This window comes from Macrotis lagotis, chromosome 7 (assembly GCF_037893015.1).
Source record: "Macrotis lagotis isolate mMagLag1 chromosome 7, bilby.v1.9.chrom.fasta, whole genome shotgun sequence".
NCBI lineage: Eukaryota > Metazoa > Chordata > Mammalia > Peramelemorphia > Peramelidae > Macrotis > Macrotis lagotis.
In genome coordinates, this window is record NC_133664.1 from 104,439,523 (window position 1) to 104,457,337 (window position 17,815).

General features: G+C 45.9%; 2 protein-coding genes across 7 annotated transcripts in view; one reads left to right on the top strand and one right to left on the bottom strand.

Moving 5' to 3' along the window:
- The first annotated feature begins 448 nt into the window (after positions 1 to 448).
- On the top strand, positions 449 to 9,512 carry FAM131B (family with sequence similarity 131 member B). 2 transcript variants are annotated; one of them, XM_074193488.1, is made up of 7 exons: positions 449 to 652; positions 2,939 to 3,048; positions 3,443 to 3,478; positions 4,271 to 4,364; positions 4,682 to 4,879; positions 5,953 to 6,096; positions 6,313 to 9,512. In XM_074193488.1, the coding sequence occupies exons 1-7, from the start codon at positions 625 to 627 to the stop codon at positions 6,777 to 6,779; spliced, it is 1,077 nt and encodes a 358-aa protein (XP_074049589.1). In that variant the 5' UTR covers positions 449 to 624; the 3' UTR covers positions 6,780 to 9,512. The 2 variants fall into 2 exon arrangements, with proteins under 2 accessions (XP_074049589.1, XP_074049590.1); XM_074193489.1 differs by lacking the exons at positions 449 to 652; positions 4,271 to 4,364 and having other exon boundaries at positions 2,994 to 3,048.
- A 1,550-nt stretch (positions 9,513 to 11,062) lies between these two features.
- CLCN1 (chloride voltage-gated channel 1) overlaps positions 11,063 to 17,815 on the bottom strand; it is a 38,118-nt gene continuing 31,365 nt past the window's right edge. For 3 of the 5 annotated variants that reach the window (XM_074193490.1, XM_074193491.1, XM_074193492.1), the window contains 3 exons: positions 12,637 to 12,741; positions 12,351 to 12,437; positions 11,063 to 11,790 (listed from right to left, as the gene is read on the bottom strand). In XM_074193490.1, the coding sequence (XP_074049591.1) occupies positions 11,422 to 11,790; positions 12,351 to 12,437; positions 12,637 to 12,741 (561 nt within the window). In that variant the 3' untranslated portion in view covers positions 11,063 to 11,421. Of the gene's footprint in view, positions 11,791 to 12,350; positions 12,438 to 12,561; positions 12,742 to 15,787; positions 15,886 to 17,815 lie in introns of those variants that run through there. The other 2 variants (XR_012470052.1, XR_012470053.1) reach the window with 2 other exon arrangements.

The window sequence follows — 17,815 nt, forward strand, 5'->3', positions numbered from 1 at the left end:
CGGGAATGTCTGGAAACCTGGGGGTGAGGCCCTTGATCACGACCCCCCACCCCCAGCATCTCTCTCCACTCCCACAATGAATCAAGCAACACTTCAACGTGCGCTACATGCCCCTTGGCGCGATTCCCCACCCACCCTCCAAGCTGGGCAGGGGGCCTGCAGGAAGGATGGGCAGCAAGACCACGGGCTGCCAACGTGGAAGAATGGGAGAGCCCGAGGCACAGGCATCCAAAGGGGGGCTCGAGCGAGCGTGGAGCCCGAAGGGAAAGCAGGAGCGTGAATGCGGGTGCAGGTAGCCGGGAGGGGGCAGGGGGCGGGGAGCGCCCGGGAGCAGCCAATCCTCGGGCCACCCCCTCCCCTGGCTGAGGGAGCCGAGGCGAGCCGGGCCGGGGCGGGGGGGAGCGGCGGCGGCGGCGGCGGCATCAGCAGCAGCAGCAGCCGCGGCAGCAGCGCCGGAGGTTGCTGGAGGGAGGGATGGAGGAGAAGGGAGGGGGGAGCGGAGCCGGAGCCCAGAGAAGACGGCGGCGGCGCTGCAGAGCGGCTGGGGCGGCGGCACGGCCCCGGGTGCTCCCCCCAGCGCCCGCCCAGCGCCTGTGAGGGCCCCGGCCCCGGCCCCCCGGAGTCATGGGCTGCATCGGCTCCCGGACTGTGGGTGGGTACCGCGGCGGGGGAGGGGGCGGGGGGCTGGCCTCAGCCCCTCAGCCTCCCCCTCCCCCATCTCGCTCCTCTGCGCCCCCTTCATCCCTCTCTCCATCCTTCTTGCCTTCCGTGCCCCGGTGCCTCCATTCCTCTCTCCATCCCTCACCTCGCCCTCCTCTTTGCCACCCTTCTTTCACTTCATTCTCCATCTGTTTCTCCTTCTCATCCTCCAGCTCCTCCCAAAGCCTCTGTTCCTAGCCCCATCCCTCTGCCACCTCCCATTCCATCCCTACAACCCCTGTTTGCTCATCTCTCCATCCCCCGAGCCTCCCTTTCTCCCCCTGCCTCCTTCTATCCATCTCCTCCTTGTCAGTCTCTTCTTCCACTGCCGTCTCCCCTCGGGCTCCTGTCTCAGTTTCTCCGAGCGTCTTTGGGCTTCTCCCCCACCCCCTTTGCTTCTCCCCTCCCTTCCATCTGCCTCCCTCGGTTTTGCCTCCTCCTTGTCTTTCCCTCTCTTCTGCCTTTTTTTTTCCTCCTCCAGATTTGCTTTGTTCACGTGCATTTTCCTCCGGGGCGGGGGCGGGATCAGCCGTGGGGACTCGGTAACTGAGGGAGGTGGGTGGCTTCCCCGTCCTAGGGGAACGGGCCTGGGAAGAAGTGTAGGGAAGGGAGAGGTGGCCTGTGGCTTGCAGAGAGGAACGGGGAGTGAGGAAACCAGAGGAAAACTCGAGAAAAGAGGTGGTGAGGGGGCAGCTTGGCTGGGACCCTGACTTTATTTACCTGGTTTCAGGGGGCGGGATGTTGAAGAGGAAGGCTCCTTCTACTCTCTCCCTCCCCTTTGCTTCTGTCTGGACTAGAGAGATCCCAGGACAACTGCCCCCATAGCCTTCACACAGTTTGGCAGTTCAACCTAACCCTCTTACTCAACCTCTAAAATTGTTCTCACCCAATTCCCAACTTTGCCTACTTACACCCCTCAGTAACCTCAGGCTGAGACAATAATTCTCAATATTGCTCACATTCTCACTGTCCAGAAGCCTGGTTTCTTTGAAACCTTATTCATTTCCATGGATACCCCCTCCTCCTCTACTCTCACCTCCTCTCCCTATCCCTCCCCTTTCTGCCCCCCACATCTCTGACTCAGCTTTCCCTATTGCTACAAATTCAACCTCCCCTTCTCTTTCTCTTCCACTTTCCCCGCCCCTAAGGATCCCTACACCATCCAGCATATCTCTGGGCCTCCAAGCCAACCCAAATTCTCTCTTACTCCCCTCGGCTGCCTATTGCTTTTCCCTACCCTCCACTACTAGTCGGGCTCTTTTGCTTTTTGGACCCACTACCTTCCCTATCCCTCTACACACAGACACCCAGTCACACAAACACACACACAAACACACACAGAAAACCCCCCCCCATGTTTCTATCACTACCCAAAGGTCTCAGCTCTTCTTACAGTCTTTTTTTTTTTGCCAATAACCCCATCCTATGCAAGTTATATCAACTACTATTTTAAACTGAATATTTTCTTTTCTCCTGAGGCCTTTCCCAACTAGGGGGTCCCAATGGTAATATGAGAGCTCCAGATAACTTCTTTACCGAGACTTATTTCCAGTCACCCCACTGATTTCTCCAAACAGGGCATCTCAGATAAGGAGGAACTTTGGTTCTCCATACACAGTTTCCAACTCCTTCCTTCCTCTAGTGTCCCTGTGCTTCCTTCAGGGCTTCCCTTTCCCCTCCAACCCTTAACTTTCTTCCATTCTAAATCCCATTCCTCATTAATAGCTTCATCCTCCCTTCCCTGAGCTCAGGCTAAACCCTTCTATCCTATCCTTTGCACTGACCACCTCATTTCTGTGTTCACCTCACTAGTAACCCCCTACTGGGTAAAAAAAGTAGCCAATGGAAAGTTTTCTCTTTGATTTATGATAGTGCAGGGACTCTGTTTAGTTCCTCTGAAGCTCAAATTTGGCTTGTTATTATTACTATTATTACCATCAAATGTTGGGAGGAATAAGGATAGTAAATGAATAATGAAATAGAACACGAGAGAGAGAGAGAGAGAGAGAGAGAGAGAGAGAGAGAGAGAGAGAGAGAGAGAGAGAGAGAGAGGATGGGGATTGTAGGCAGTTTTTCCAGCTTGGGTTTGGGGTGGGGGAAGAAGGAAGCTTGTTGAAATGGGGACTCTGAACCTTTCTACAGAAGTGGGGCTGAGCTGACACCTAGAATAGATTCAGTGGTGGTGCCAGATGGAGTATGGGGGGCTAGAGGCTGAGTTTTGGCCCCTGGCTGCCTCTAGGGAATGAGGTGATTGCAGTGGATTGGAAAGGTCTGAAGGATGTTGACCAAATCAACATGGACAGCACCAGCTCCCTGCATGGGAGTAGCATCCACCGGCCATCCACTGAGGTGAGGCCTTCACCCCACCCCAACCCCACCCCAAATGTTCCCTACCTACCATGGACTTCCTTTATATCTCCAGGCCCCTCTGAGATTCATCCTTTGTCCCTATATAGTTTCCTACCCCTCTTCCTAGGTCTGACCTAAGAAATTCCATACCTTTGCCCAAGAATTCACCAGTTGTTACCCTGCCAATCCTCTAGATTGCTACCTCTCCAGGAATAATCCGATATCTCTCCCCAGGGATCCCAGACTATCATCTTAGAATTAAGACTCAGTCCCTTTTCACCACACATAAGTGACCCTGTTATGCAGTGAAAAGGGATCTCTATGGAAGGAATATTCTACAGCCCTCACTAGCAACTCTTCAAACAATGTGCTTTCTTATTGTGTCTCCTCACAGCAAACTCGAACAGATTTCTCCTGGGATGGCATCAATGTAAGTACTTGTCCTGGAGTCTCCCTGGCCTAACCCTCTTCCCTCCTAGCTTCCCTCTCATTTTCCTCCTCCAATATGAGAGCAGGGTAACCCTACCTCTCCCCTTTCCACTCCTATGATCCACAGCCCAGTTAGAACCAGGATTCTTGAGTTCTAGTTTTACTGGATTCCACAGAGAAACATGGGAATCTATATCCCTCTATATCCTTCCAACTCCTATCTATGACCCCACTCTCTCTCTCTCTCTCTCTCTCTCTCTAGTCCTGTCACTCCAATAGTAAGGCTCTCTATTTCCAAAATTTTTCCTTTCTTTCACTACTTAGCCCCTCCCCTTTATCCATTCTCTATTTGGCTCAGTCTTTCACATGATCTGGAATACACACCCTCATGCATAAATAAACACACACACACACATACTCTACCTTTTAGTTTAGAAAAACACTTTATTTGGATTCCTGGAAAAAAATCTCTTCTCCCTAACCTCTTTCACCTAAACCCCTCAGTCTTATCTTCCTTCTACTAGATACTCTCCATTTCACATACCCACATCCCTGACATACACAGACAGAGACAGCCTTGTCTGGCACCAGAACTTATTCATTATGTGACTTGGAAATGTCATTAAATTTTCTTGAATTTCAGTGTCTTCACTTGTAAAATGTGAATAATAATATCTGTACTACCTACAACACAGGATTTTGAAAGTCACTGTATAACCCTGAAAGCACTATATAAATGTGAGTTGTTTTGTCGTTGTTGTCGTTGTCGTTGTTTCTCTGCACCCTCTCCCAGCTTTCCATGGAGGACACAACCTCCATCCTTCCCAAGCTTAAGCGGAACTCCAATGCCTATGGTATTGGGGCCTTGGCCAAGTCATCTTTCTCAGGTGAGACCCCAGTCTGAGACTCATACACAAGGAACCGTTCCCCCAACAACCATATGTCTCTTTACCCTTGGCACCTATTGCTTCCTCTGTCCATTTTCTCCCAGTACTATCCCTATTTTTGCTTCTAGCTCTCCCTCTGAGTCTTCTACCAATTCTTATTGCCCTTTGAGAAATTATCCCTCATTGGCAGCACCCTGATATAGTCCTATGTAATTAGGCTTCATGGGTTGGAGGGTCATGGATTATGGGTGGTTTGGAGGGTCTGACTAGGGGCCTGGGTAATAGCCTGGAGGGAATGGGTACCTTTGGCTTCTTAGGGATTTCACGTAGCATGAAGGACCACGTGACAAAGCCTACAGCCATGGGACAAGGTCGAGTGGCCCATATGATCGAATGGCAGGGCTGGGGGAAGACTCCAGCTGCTCAACCACAACACAGTCATGAGTCTGTCCGAAGGGATACAGATGCCTACTCTGACCTCAGTGATGGCGAGAAGGAGGCTCGATTCCTTGCAGGTATCATCATCCCCAGTCTTTGACCTCCTCAGTCAACTCGCTTGACCTCTCAAACTCAAGTCCTCTCATACTGGGGCTGATTCTATGCAGACAGAATTATTTGGGATTTGAGTGCCTATTTACCCTAGAATATTTCTCTTTCTGGTCTCACATTCCTTCCATATGACTTCCTCAATGCCCTATATCTATAAAGACTAAGGTCGGTCCCAGAAGGCTATATCACATGTTAACCAAGGAGACAGGAAAATGGTGGTGTTCCTTCATCTATTAGTGCATTGCCACAAATAAGTTTAACAATAACTAGCTCTGACAAGTAATGGGGGTAAGGCCCTAAGGGTATATGAGATACAGGACAGGCAAGTTTTAGTTAGCAATGAAATCAGGTTTGAATCATCACTATGTACTTTACTAGCTGTATTATCTCCTTCAGAAAGTCACTTTATCTCTACATCTCAGTTTTTTTCCTCTGCAAGATGGAGATATTAGATGAAATAATCTCTAAAATCCTTTCTAGTCTTACATTTCTGTGATCCTTGGTGAGGAATTCTGGAGCAACTACTGGAGAGGATGTACCAGAATGACAAGCTATATGGCAGGGCTCTGACTGAGGAAGGAGCAGTCTTAGCAATGTTGGGTCAAGGAGAATATGGAGGACATGATAATACTAATATAAGAGGAAAGTTGATTTATTGACAAACTTGAACCTAGAAAAATTAAGTTTCCCCTTTACAATTTTACTTAGAGTCACACCCCTAATCTCACTGGTCCCTAAAGAAGACCTTGAATTGTGATCTGTTAGGAGCTTCTTATAGAAATTCTCCAATCCTTTTTCCTAGAAACAGTCAAACATGAACATTTAATTATCCCCATTCCCAATTCCTCAAATACATCTCCCTGGAAATTCCCCTTGGTTCCAATTTTCTTGTCTTCAGGGACCCCCTTACCAGAAGACCTCTACCCTTTTCACTTAGAAATTTTCAATTGCAACACCTAGGAATTTTTCTTTATTTTTATCCCTAGTTTATGTCTTTGGTTTGAAGTGTTTCCTATAACTCATCCTATTTCTTCCCCAGGGGTCATGGAACAGTTTGCTATCTCTGAGGCCACTCTCATGGCTTGGTCTTCCATGGATGGTGAAGATATGAGTGTTAATTCTACCCAGGAGCCAATGGGCTGCAACTACAGTGATAACTACCAAGAACTGATGGAAAGTCAAGGTGAGAGGAAGCTTCAGGGATCCTATTTCTTAAAGATCAGAACCTCTTCCTGGTTCCTAAGATCTCCCAAGTCTTGTCATTTCTGCCCAGACCACAATAGACATTTTAGTTCTTCCAGTCCTTTCTACCACCCATTGCCCCAGGATTTCCCCATATAATCTAGCTGCTTGCCTATGTCCTGTGTGACCTCCTCCTCTTATATCTTTCTCTTCACAGATGCCTTAGCCCAGGCCCCATTGGATGGATGGCCACATTCCTATGTATCCCAAGGCATGTACTGCTTGGGTTCTTCAGATGCCTGGGAGGCAAGTGACCAGTCTCTCATAGCCTCTCCAGCCACTGGTTCCTACCTTGGTCAAGCCTTTGATGACTCCCAGCCCAGTCTGCATGAAGGAGGGCCTTCCCAACTTCCACCTGGGCACTCATCCCAGGGTCCCCAACCCTTACTGGGAGGAGACGCTGACTGGGTTCCAGGAGTGGGTGGAATGGACCAAGCAAGGGATTTACCTGAGAAGAGGCATATGCCAGCTGAGGAGGAGGAAGATGCTGGATGCCGGGATCTGGAGTCACTGTCCCCAAGAGAAGAACCTGAGGCATCTGCTGCCCTCAGTCGGAAAGTATCAGACGTTACATCCTCAGGGGTACAGTCTTTTGATGAGGAGGAGGGAGAGGCCAACAATTAGTTGGCTCATCTATGTGCTCCTGCCTTTCCCCTCCCCAATTTTACTAGAGGGGCATGGCTGCATCAAATATCCTAAGGGTAAAGGGGAACAGTACAGCCAATTCAGGGTCATAGAGCAGTAAGGGACCCAGGAGTCCCCAATGACCCCAGCGATGGAGGGCATCAGGAAAGAAATTATCCCTGCTTAAGATCCAGAGACTATGGGGCTGATAATTGAGACAGAGACACAGCTATATGGTTATGGAGCAGATAATACCAAGGCTGTGACTATGGTACATGGGGCCTGCAAACACTTATCCATAAAGTAGCTAAAGCCTGTGGCAATGGAGATGGAGACAATGTCTGTGGATGGTAGAGACTGGATTAGGATAGAAAACCTGTGGATAAAGATTGGACCTCAATTCTTCATTTCCTTTCATTTAGTCTTCCAGGTCTGGGCTCTTGGATGCCTAGATGCCTCCTTGCCACCGTCCCAGTATGGCTTATTCTTCAAGACTCTGTTCATTGTGGCCATGTCCCAGCTTATTCTAATCCTAAGGACCAGATCACCTGAGCATTTGACCATGGTTATGGTAGATACTCTTCAAGGGGCACACTTTTAAAGTGAGTGCAAAAGCTACCTAGAGAGAGGGTTCCTATCTTGCTAATGGCTGTGTGGCTCTCTCCTTGGAAGAAACGTGATACCAGGATAAAGAAACTGCCATCAGGAAGAGGTTGAAGATCAATAATGCATTTGCCAGGACACTTGGACATATCCAGTTGTGATTCATCCAGGTAAAAAGGACATCATTGTAGAGGTCAAGAACTTGTCCTGTGATAGCAGTATCACCTGCTGGATCTGGCTTGGCATCTGGGATGTAGAACATGCTTTGGTCAGAGAGGTGATCCTAAGGTTCTAAGGCTTGCCCTAACTGGGTTGGTGACTGTGGCATTGATTGGCCTTCAGTGTCAGCCTTCTCTTCTTCCATCCCCATCCTCCTTGCCCCCTGACTTCTACCTAGGGAGCCCACCTGTGGGCAGAAAAGTGGGTCATGGCCTCAGTATAATGATTCAGGTGCCCTAGCAAGGGGGCTGAGCTTTGGGGCTGTGTCCCCTATCCATTCTCCTCTCTTCTCTGGAGTTGTTTACACTTTTCTCTTTGCCTTTTCTACATTTTTATATCTTCTTGGGGACTCAGGGATGAGAGAGATGGTGGGGCTTTGGGGAGTCCTAGTATCCAACCCAGAGTGGGATCATTTGTGGGGGATGGAGGCAGTCCACTTGGCGATTCTGCCTCTTCATCTAGCATAGGGTGCTATTAATATGGCTTAACCCTTTCCCACTCCAGGCTGATGGGCAGGAGGTCAAGTGTCTCCCATCAGAGGTGGGGGGTCAGATGATATGGCACAAACTCTAGAAATCAACATTCTCTTATATCCCCAGTGATTAGATTGCTCTGGGACCCTTCAAATCTTCTGTGGGACCAGTCTGAACTCTAGAACACCAGGGCTTTAATAGAGAGTAGAGAGACCTAAAGGGGAGGAGTGGAGAATGAGGCAGCTACCAGGGGACTGGACAGATGATAAAAATGGACTATGCCCTCCTATATCTCCCTTCTGTACTGACATATCCCTCCATATTGGTAATGTGCCACTCGTTATGTAAATCCTGGGCAAAAGGAGGTACCCTAAGGAGGAGTCTAAGCAATGAATTAGGGTACCATGCTTCCCCCATTCTCCCTCTCCCCCTGTTCCTCAAGTGACAGTCCTCCTGGGTGTTAGATGGCCTGCTACCTTTGGGGAATTGCTCTTTCCAGTTGCCCTAGACCTGGTCCACAGCAGAGTTGCCTATTAGATCCTTCTGCTTATCCAATGGAATCGGGGGCTTGGAGTTTTCTGCCCATTGTGTGACTAGACCCTTCCACCAAGCACTGGAACCTGATCTAGCTGCCTTCTCTGGGGTTGGAGGGCTTGGAGAAGAAAGGGAGACACATCCAATTACACATCTGGGGCAGGGGGAGGGAAATGTAGGAGTGGGTTTAGCCATCAGACTTGCCTGAACGACAGTTTCTAGAAAAGAAAGTATTTGAGAATGAGTGGCCAGACTCACTGAGGCATCAATAGGAGGAATGCATTTTCAGGTGCTTCCCCACCCCCCAACTTCCCCTGCTCTTATTCTCCTAAAAAGTAGTCTTCCATCCTCCTCTCCAGGCAGGATCCAGTGTTTCTCCCTGCCCAGTCCATTATCAAGAAATATATCTTTCCCTTTTTGTTCTGGATCAAGTCTACATCTCTGTCCCTGGGTCCATAATGGATATTTGATCTTTTGGGTCTCTGGGGAAGGGAGAGGCCCACTCTATGTGAAGTCCATTTTCTGCAGTTCCTTTCTAGTCAAGGCCATTGGGAAAGAAATCAAGAGGCTGAAGGCTCAAAGAAGGTTAAACCATGCTGGGGAGGAAATTCCAAAATAAGAGCAAACCGTGGTTCATCTCTGGTTAAAGGATTGCTTGCTCAGGGATGCTAGAAAAGGATCATTGCAGGCCAACGGGCAGGAAGGTATCTGCCATTCCGACAAGCACCCCCCACCCCCCACCCCACCATAATAAAGGAGACAGGGAGCTAGACTGGGATCACTAGGACTCTTGGGGAAAGGAGGAAGATCTGCCCCTTGATTTTGCCAGGGTGGGAGGGGAAATGCATGGGGAGTTAATTATAGACTTTTGTAGCGGGGTGGGGCATGTGCAGAAGGGAGGATGTTTGGGGTGGGTTTCTGGGGTGCTTTTCTTTGGGGGACCAGATCTTGCAGCACGTTTTGCAGCAGCTGGGGCTGTTTGATTTTTTTTTTTATGAATGAAATTGCTCTTGCTAATGATGGGGTGGGAGTGGGACATTTTTAATCAATATTCACTTTACCACCACTTCACCCCCTCCCCTCCTCCTTATCCTTCCATGAAGGAGGGAGTTTTCCTGGGCATGCTTGGGGGAGGGGGGTGGCAGGAAATGAGGACCTCACCCCATAGACTTACACATCCTACACTTTCTGTCTTCCAGCTCTGGGGAACATGCACTTTTGTGGCCAGTTTTTCTTTGCATGTTTTCTTAATGTGACTACCCCTTCAACCCTAAGAGAGATTCTATGACATATACAAAAGAGAGAATTATATATAAATATATATATATGATATTACAGATTATATAAACTCAGACTTACTTCAGTATTGAAGTATATATATATGTGGACAGGGGGTAGAAGTGGATATCCTACCCTCTGTCTTCCCCATTCCTGCCTCAGCCCCCTCTCCATTTTGCAGCCCCTTCTCTATACTAGGGAGGTACAGAGAGTACTACTGGGGGTGAACCAGGGATCATGTTCATTGGCACTAAACAGGATGTGGTCTCATATTTTGACTCTGGCTGTGTCTTATTTGGCAAGGGTGGGGTGAGACTGAAAGAAGCCACTAGTTGAGGAAGGGTGGCAACTGGACAGTCAAACTGAGAAAGGGAGGTGAAAATAGGTGTCTGGAGGTGATTTCTGTGAGTATCCCAGACATTAAGAAAAGTTGCATGTCTTTAGGCAAATAATTTAACTTCTTAAGCTTCTGTTTTTTCATTTGAAAAAAATGGGAGGGGGAATTGGACTGGAAAGTCTTTGCATTCCCTTCCAGTTTGAACATTCAGTAACTCACAGCTGTGCAGGGTGGTTTCCAGCACAAAGGAAAATGAATGGATGACCCTCTAAGATAGTTTTTGGGATGTGGTAAATTGAGGTGACTGCCCTGCTCTCTGCCCAAGGAAGATGTGAGGGGTGACTAGGCAGCTGATGCTGCAAAGAGACTGTGGGTGGGGGAGAAAGTGGTGGCTGTACCAGCTGGTGCTTAAAAACAACAACAACAACCATGCAGCTTGGGCACATGACTGGGGGGACTGGTGCTGGCTGCCTGGCAACACTAGCCTCCTTTCCCCTTCTCTACACATTCCCCCTGGATTGCATATAGTCCTTTGGTGGCATGTCTTCTTGAAGGTTGTCCTGGACATTCATCTTAACCAAATTTCATCTGAATAAAAAGTGTTGGCACCCAGTGTGGTCTACTCTGCAGTCCCCTAGGGGACAGTCTTATCATCTGTATACATTTTTGTAGTCTTATTCCTCTGACCCCCCCCCCCACGCTGCACCCCCTGCCAAGATCCTTGGACTCTCTTTCTTTACCCAGTCACATAAAATGCCCCATCTACACCCTCCATTCCTACATGAATCCCAATGGAAAGCAGGTGGGATCAAAGAGAATGGGGAAAGAAGGCACTAACAAAAGAAGGAATTCTGCAGTTTGTAGGTTTATTGAGAGGCTCCCAAAGGTGGCCCCTCTCCCTAATTCTTCAACAAGAAGCTTGAAAGAACTTTTACCCTTCCAGGCCCCCTCAGACTGGCCTCAAGGAAACTGAAGCACACCCAGAGGTGGGGAGGGGAAAGATAGGAAAATCTTGGGCCCAAGACAGCCAGGCCAGGACTCAGGTGGGGAGGATGAAGGTGACTGGGCACTGATCCTGAGCATTCCCTGATGGGTTTTGGACTCCTCCTTTAAGACTATTAGACCTTCATTAGAGAACACAAGGTCCCTCCTTAGGGACACCCCTCCACTAGAAATGGGGAAGTCCCTGGATTAGGTATCAAAGGGTCAGTTCATCCTCATCTTCTTCATCCGTGGATCGCAAGCTGGGGCCTTGTAAAATGTCAGTTAGATCCTCTTCGGGGCCTGAGGTTCCCCCCAGCTCCAGCTCCTCCAGTTCCCCCTCTGCAGGGGGCGGGGCCAGGGAGGCAGAGGGGACAGGGGAGGGGGACTCTGGAGTTTCAGGATAGGCTGGAACTGTGCCCTCTATATCACCACCCCCAGTGCTGTCTTCTGGAAGGTTCCAGCCATCAGAGGGCAGGGGCGGGCCCCCTGGGGTCTTTCTGGTAGTAGTAGTATTTCGGAAACTGGCTAGTGGGGGTCGCAGCTGGACGCCTGACTTGGTGTGCCCTTCAATGGCTTTCTGTAACTAGAGAGTAGTAAGATATGAAAGAGGGAAAAGCACATAAAAAAAAAAAAAACATGGATGGAAGAGCAGTGACAAGGAAAGGGAGATGGGAAAAAGAAAAAATAATAATAACACAGAGACTAATAAGGCAGAAAGGAGATAGCATTAAGAGCACTTCATGATGGCAACAGGAATGAGTCCATCCACCAATATCCCATTCCTACATCTTTCCCTTTTCTAATTAACATCAGTTCACATCATTCCCTTTTTCCCTTCCCCTTGACTGATGCTGGGACCTATGTCATCTCCCCAATCATCATCCCATGAACTTGTCAGAGCATCTCTAGGAGAAATTCTGTCCCTTTCAGGACCATGGCCATATAACATAGCAGCAAGATTGTCGGGGTTCTGGATTTCAGCATTGGAAGTGGGGTTAGTTAGGCTCCCTGGAGAGGTTTGAGAGGGAAAGGGGGTGAAATCTGCCTGAAGGAACTTATTAGAACCTTGTCACCTCATCTGTCCCCAATTCAGATTCTGGGTCTCATCCCATCAAAAGGAGATGGGATGCATGTCACCATTACCTCTTCCAAGGCCAGAACACCCCGGAGCTTTCCCATGCTGGTCACATAGGCAAGATGGAGGCCAAGGAGTGAGAACAGTGTGTGAGTCTGGGTGGAAGGATCAGAGAATTAGGGTCAAACCAAAAGGACAGCCTTCTATGCCTCCCACCAAAGCCTGGAAAGCTACAATGGCTTTGCCAGTTTGCCTGCACCTCCCCCCACACCAAATGAATAATTCTGCCATCTTTATCCAGGGCTGACAAGTCACATTGAACCCAAGGAAAGAAGGGAGTGAGTAGGGTTTAACTTTGTGCAGGGATGTCCGCTCCACCAGCTGGAAGGGAGAGGGGTCTATGCAGCAGTAATCAAAGCAGACAGGCTGGTTCAGCTGCTCCTGTTCCCAAGTCTCAATCTGTAGGGCCAGGAAGGAGAACAGAATGAATGTCAGAGAGTCATCCAGCAGACAGAGCTTCCTGGTCTACCCCACAAAGACCTTTCCTGGCTTCTATGTCTAGCTTCCTATCTCACACAACCATCACTATCAAATAGGCTGGTGTTTAAATTCTTTCAGTCCCTGGAGACCCTCCAAGAAAACTATGACCTTCCCTTCTTGACTAGAGGCAGTTTGGTGGCTTAATGGACAGAGCCCTGGGTCCAGAGTCAGGGAAGCTGACTCCATTTGTCTCAGCTTCCTCAATTGTAAAATGGAAATAATGACAGCATCTACTTAGTAGTATTGTTGTGGGACTGAAATGAGATTTGAACAAGGCTTAGCTCAGGGTCTGGCACATACCAGATGCTTCCCCACCATCCATTACTGGAGAACCTGCAAACACAGCCCTTCTCACCTGGTTCTCCTTGCTCTGCCTCTCCAGCGTCCCTTCCAACCCCCTAGAACCTGCTTTGTCATTGTGGGTCAGGAAAAAGAGGGATGGATTCTGTCTCTGCCCTTTACTGCCTATGTGATCTTGGAAGTCACTACACCTATTGGGGGTTCAATTTCTTCTATTACATGAAGAGCTTGTATGAAATGACCTCAAAAGTCCCTTCTAATTCTAGATTTATGAACTGAAGAACAGAGAAACAAATAGGATACTCTTGGAGACTTCTCCCTGGGACCAGGAAATCAAGATGTTTCCTAAATCCATGAGGACCGAAACCCCAGGTTACCCTTCATTTTAGCCCTGTTCTTATGTCTCTGACAGAAGCACCTCTGTGTGTGTGTGTGTGTGTGTGTGTGTGTGTGTGTGTGTGTGTGTGTGTGTATGACAGAGTTGCTTGGCTGTGCTCCTCCTTATGGTGGATAATTTATCTTGGATGTGCCTACAAATTTATTTGAAACATGGCAGTGTGAAGTAGTGGAGAATTCTGACCTCTCAGATGGAATCACTGGGCTCATCAGACATAGAATGGCTCTACAACCCCAAGTCACTAAGTCTGTCAGTGAAGCTGGAAACTCCAATGCTAGATGTTACAGAGCAGATGCTGACCTACATTGGCAAAGGGAGTTTTCTAAAACAATGAAATCATAGGCTGGATATATGTGCGTGCTTACAAATATATACATATATATGATATATAGAGAGGGGGGAAGAACTAAAATGTGTATATAAATATGGAATGTGCACCTCATGTTTATACACATGAACATACATCATGTGAAGCCATATGTGCACATAATTACATATGTGGGAGGGAAGTAGAATGTATATGTATATATACATGTATAAGAGAAATAAGAATATGTGCAGATGAATATAGAGTATCAGAATATATATATATATATAAATATAAAATTTGTATATATCCATATATATATACACATACCATACACATATCCCATATTACACTATTAGGGTAAAGGATTTCTTGCTATCTGCTGAGTGAAATCAGATGCTATATTTTTTGCCCTAAATAATCTCTTTAAAGTTTTTGTCCCCAATATTGCCTCCAATATCTAGTATTTAGATACTATTGCATTGTCTTATATAGTATTTAGATACAATACCAGGCTTTGTTTACCCAGAATTTGAAAGCTGGACGATATCTCAGGGGCAATCTAATTCAACCTATAAAAGATATTTCCCCACTACAACGTGCCCCATTATAATATTACCCTATCTGTTTCCTTCAGGATTTAACAAGATTTGTACTGCATCATTCTCTAAATCTTCTGCAATTGAAGAACTCTAGCATTGGGTTTGAACTGGCATTGAAGAACTGGCATTGGGGGTCCCTCCTTGGCATACCCTGCACCCTCCATTATGTCTATCTTTCAGTGTGATGACCAGAAGTCCACATGAGGTTCCAGGTGGTAATATAATATCTATGCAAGCACTCACCAAACATTTGTAGTAAGAATAATTCTATGTGCAAGGTATTATATCTTCAGGCACCAGGGATGTAAAGGTAGGACACATCTGAGTGTTGTGTTCCATGTTTGTTAGCACAGTGGGATCCCCCAAGGAAATATCCATGATTCCCTAAGAAGGTGCACTGAGCAACATTTTATCGATTTAAGGACCAGATTGCAAAGAATAACACAAAGAGCATGAGAATTCAAATCAGATGAGATGGGGTTTAAGTCATTTCTCTGACATTGGGTAACTGGGAAATAGTTCAACTCTTTATGACCCCAATTAGAATTTGCCATGTCCTTCTCCAGTTCATTTTACAAATGGGGAAACTGAGGCCAATAGGATTAAGTTAATTGCCCAGGGTCAAATGGCTAGTAAGTGTCTGAAGCTGAATTTGAAGATTTGAACTCAGGATGGTGATTCTTCCTGACTCCAGGTCTGGCACTTTATCCACTGTACCACTCAGTTACCTAAGAAGATGGAACTAATCTCAAAGATCTCAGAGATCCCTTCTGACTTTAACATTATAAAGATTTAATTCTTTTTTAACTTGTTTTAGAAGCTTAATGTCCTCTGTAGTTCTATGATTCAGTGGATAAAGCACTATACTTAGATAAAAACAGATTTACAAATTCTGCCTTAGACACTGCCTAGTTGTGGGACCTTGAGAAAATCACTTAAACCCTGCCTGCCTCAGTTTTCTCAACTGTAAAATGGGATAAATAGTACCTCTCTCCTAGAATTGTTGTGGAGATAAAAATGAGATAATATTTGCAAAGCAATTTTAAAACTTTAAAATGATAAATAAATGATAGCCATTTATAACTACAGTCTTGGAATTCTCTGTACAAATTAGTTATTTAAAACATGGGATAAGATTGGCCACAGAACTGATCCCTAGTCACTTATGATAGATTCTTTCAAACTTCTTAAGTGGAAATTATCCTGTGATCCCTGTGATTTACCTGTCTCCTTGTCTGCTAGTTTTGTCAGAATGCATTTTGCATTTATAGTTAATTGCTACAGTCCCCCCAACTTGTCCCTTTCAAGAGCCAGTTTGGGAATGGGAATTTCCCTAATATTGTCCTGAGAAAAATTTACCTGTTAAGAATTCATTCTCTACTATCTTCTGTTATTTCCTGATTAAACCTTCTGCATAATGGTCACTGAGCTGTCCCCCTCTCCACGGGGCTTCTTCTCTTTGGGTATTCAAAGGGAGGAAAGTAATAGGGCACAATCATTTCTCAAGCAGCTTCTATAAGATAGGCATTTTACTAAGTACATCATAAGTATTATCTTGAAGGGTTTGTTATTGGTTTTTTGAGTCATTTGAAAAGAGCTCCTCATTTATGTTTGGGCCTGTTGTTTTTCTAGCTTGGACCTGCTGATGGCTTCTGAAAGAGGTAATTCTAGAATCCTCTTATATACTGGCATGCTACTCTAGCCAAATATTCTCCTCTCCTGGGTTTATTCTTTATGGGAAAATGTCTTTTCCCCTGTTAGTCATCCATGGTTCACTCCTCCCCCAGACCAAACACTTGATATTTTGATCCTCAAGTCTATTTATTGTAAGCTTCCAAAAAACTGTTTTTAAACAACAAAATCCATGCTTCCTATAGAGTGCCTTTTAAAACTCTTTCTTTTCTATTTTGTCTATTGTCTGAATTTTGTCTTAGTTCCTCCCCCCACCAAATTAAATAAATGAATGATAGATTTTTTTAATCATTCTGTCTCTCACCTGGATGTTGAATTCCATTTTGCTATTATCACTTACCCACAGTTACCTCCTGCCCCAGTTCTTATTCACTATTCAGGACTAAGTTCAATATATAAGTGGATTCTAGGACTTCTTCTCTCTGTCATCATTTGTTCTGTCCAAAGGCCTCAGCTCACTTCCCCTCTTGGTGAGGCTGTGCTTGGGTAATTCAAATTCCCCTTTTTTATTACCTGGCCTGAATTTCAGCTCCCCACAATCAATTCTTCCTGAACTAAATAAAATACAACAAAATAAAATAGCTTGGTCTAACTGGAAAGACCACTAGTCTTTAGTCATGACAAATTATTTGAGTCACAGCTCCAATATTTATCAACCTGGGCAAGTCAACTTCTCATCTCTGAGTCCCACTATTTCTCATCTCTAAGGTGAAGGTAATATTATTTGTACCATCCACCTCATATACAAAGTATTCAGAATACACTTTGCAAACATTCAAATAATATAACAATTTGGGACTTATAGTTAGTCCAAAAAACTTGAGAAAGATATGACAAAGTATGAAAAATTAATTTGGAAGACAAATTGGGAAAGCTTTCTAACTGGAACTGAAAAATGACCATTATAAAAAAGCCTGCAGTGATAGTTTAGGATATAATAAATATTTTCCTGTCCTATTCCTTTTCTGTCAGTCCATGATATCAGTTTACCTATTTTCAAAGAGGTCTGGGCATCTAGCTAGTATTCTGTGCCATTCTTATATTTTCAGTTACCTCAGGGCTAGACAACTGTATAATCATCGAGCTAAGTACCATACTGCTAGACAAGATTACTAATATGTAGGTGGGGTAAATGAGTTTTCTCTGGACTTGGAAATTACTTTCCCAGCAGCCATCCTAGGCTATGTTCAAGCAAATTGATGTTTGTTTTTGTTGCTTGGCATCAACAATGGGCACAGGGCCTGAAGGAGGGCCATGGGTAGCAGCTGTCCTATTCCACTAGCAGTAGTATCCCAAGTATTTCAAGAATGAGTTGCATTAAGTGACAAGAAAGAGTGATGACAGTAGACAAGGTAAGATGGATGTATGGAAAGGAGCTGTGACCTCTCAGGGATATTGAATGTACTTGTCTATTCCTTGACCCAGCTACCCCAAAAATTATCTAATAGACTCTTAAAAATGAGTAGTGCTATAAATAGATTCTGAATTAATTGAATTAGCTGTAAGTACAGGGAATAATATATAAGAATCTGGTCTTATGCCAAGCATGTGATTCCTTAATAGAAGATCCCATTATATAGGATGTCTATGAGCAAAGACTACTATACTGGCTACATACAATCTTTTATTGCATCCTACAACAATCTTTTTCCCCCAAGAGACAAAGCAATGTTAAATCTGAGACCTAAGTGATCT

Excerpts from the sequence above, each read along its gene's own strand:
- FAM131B (XM_074193488.1), top strand. The coding sequence starts at position 625 with ATGGGCTGCATCGGCTCCCGGACTGTGG. Across the intron at positions 653-2,938 it reads CATCGGCTCCCGGACTGTGG|GGAATGAGGTGATTGCAGTG; the intron begins GTGGGTACCGCG and ends GGCTGCCTCTAG. Across the intron at positions 4,880-5,952 it reads GGAGGCTCGATTCCTTGCAG|GGGTCATGGAACAGTTTGCT; the intron begins GTATCATCATCC and ends TTTCTTCCCCAG.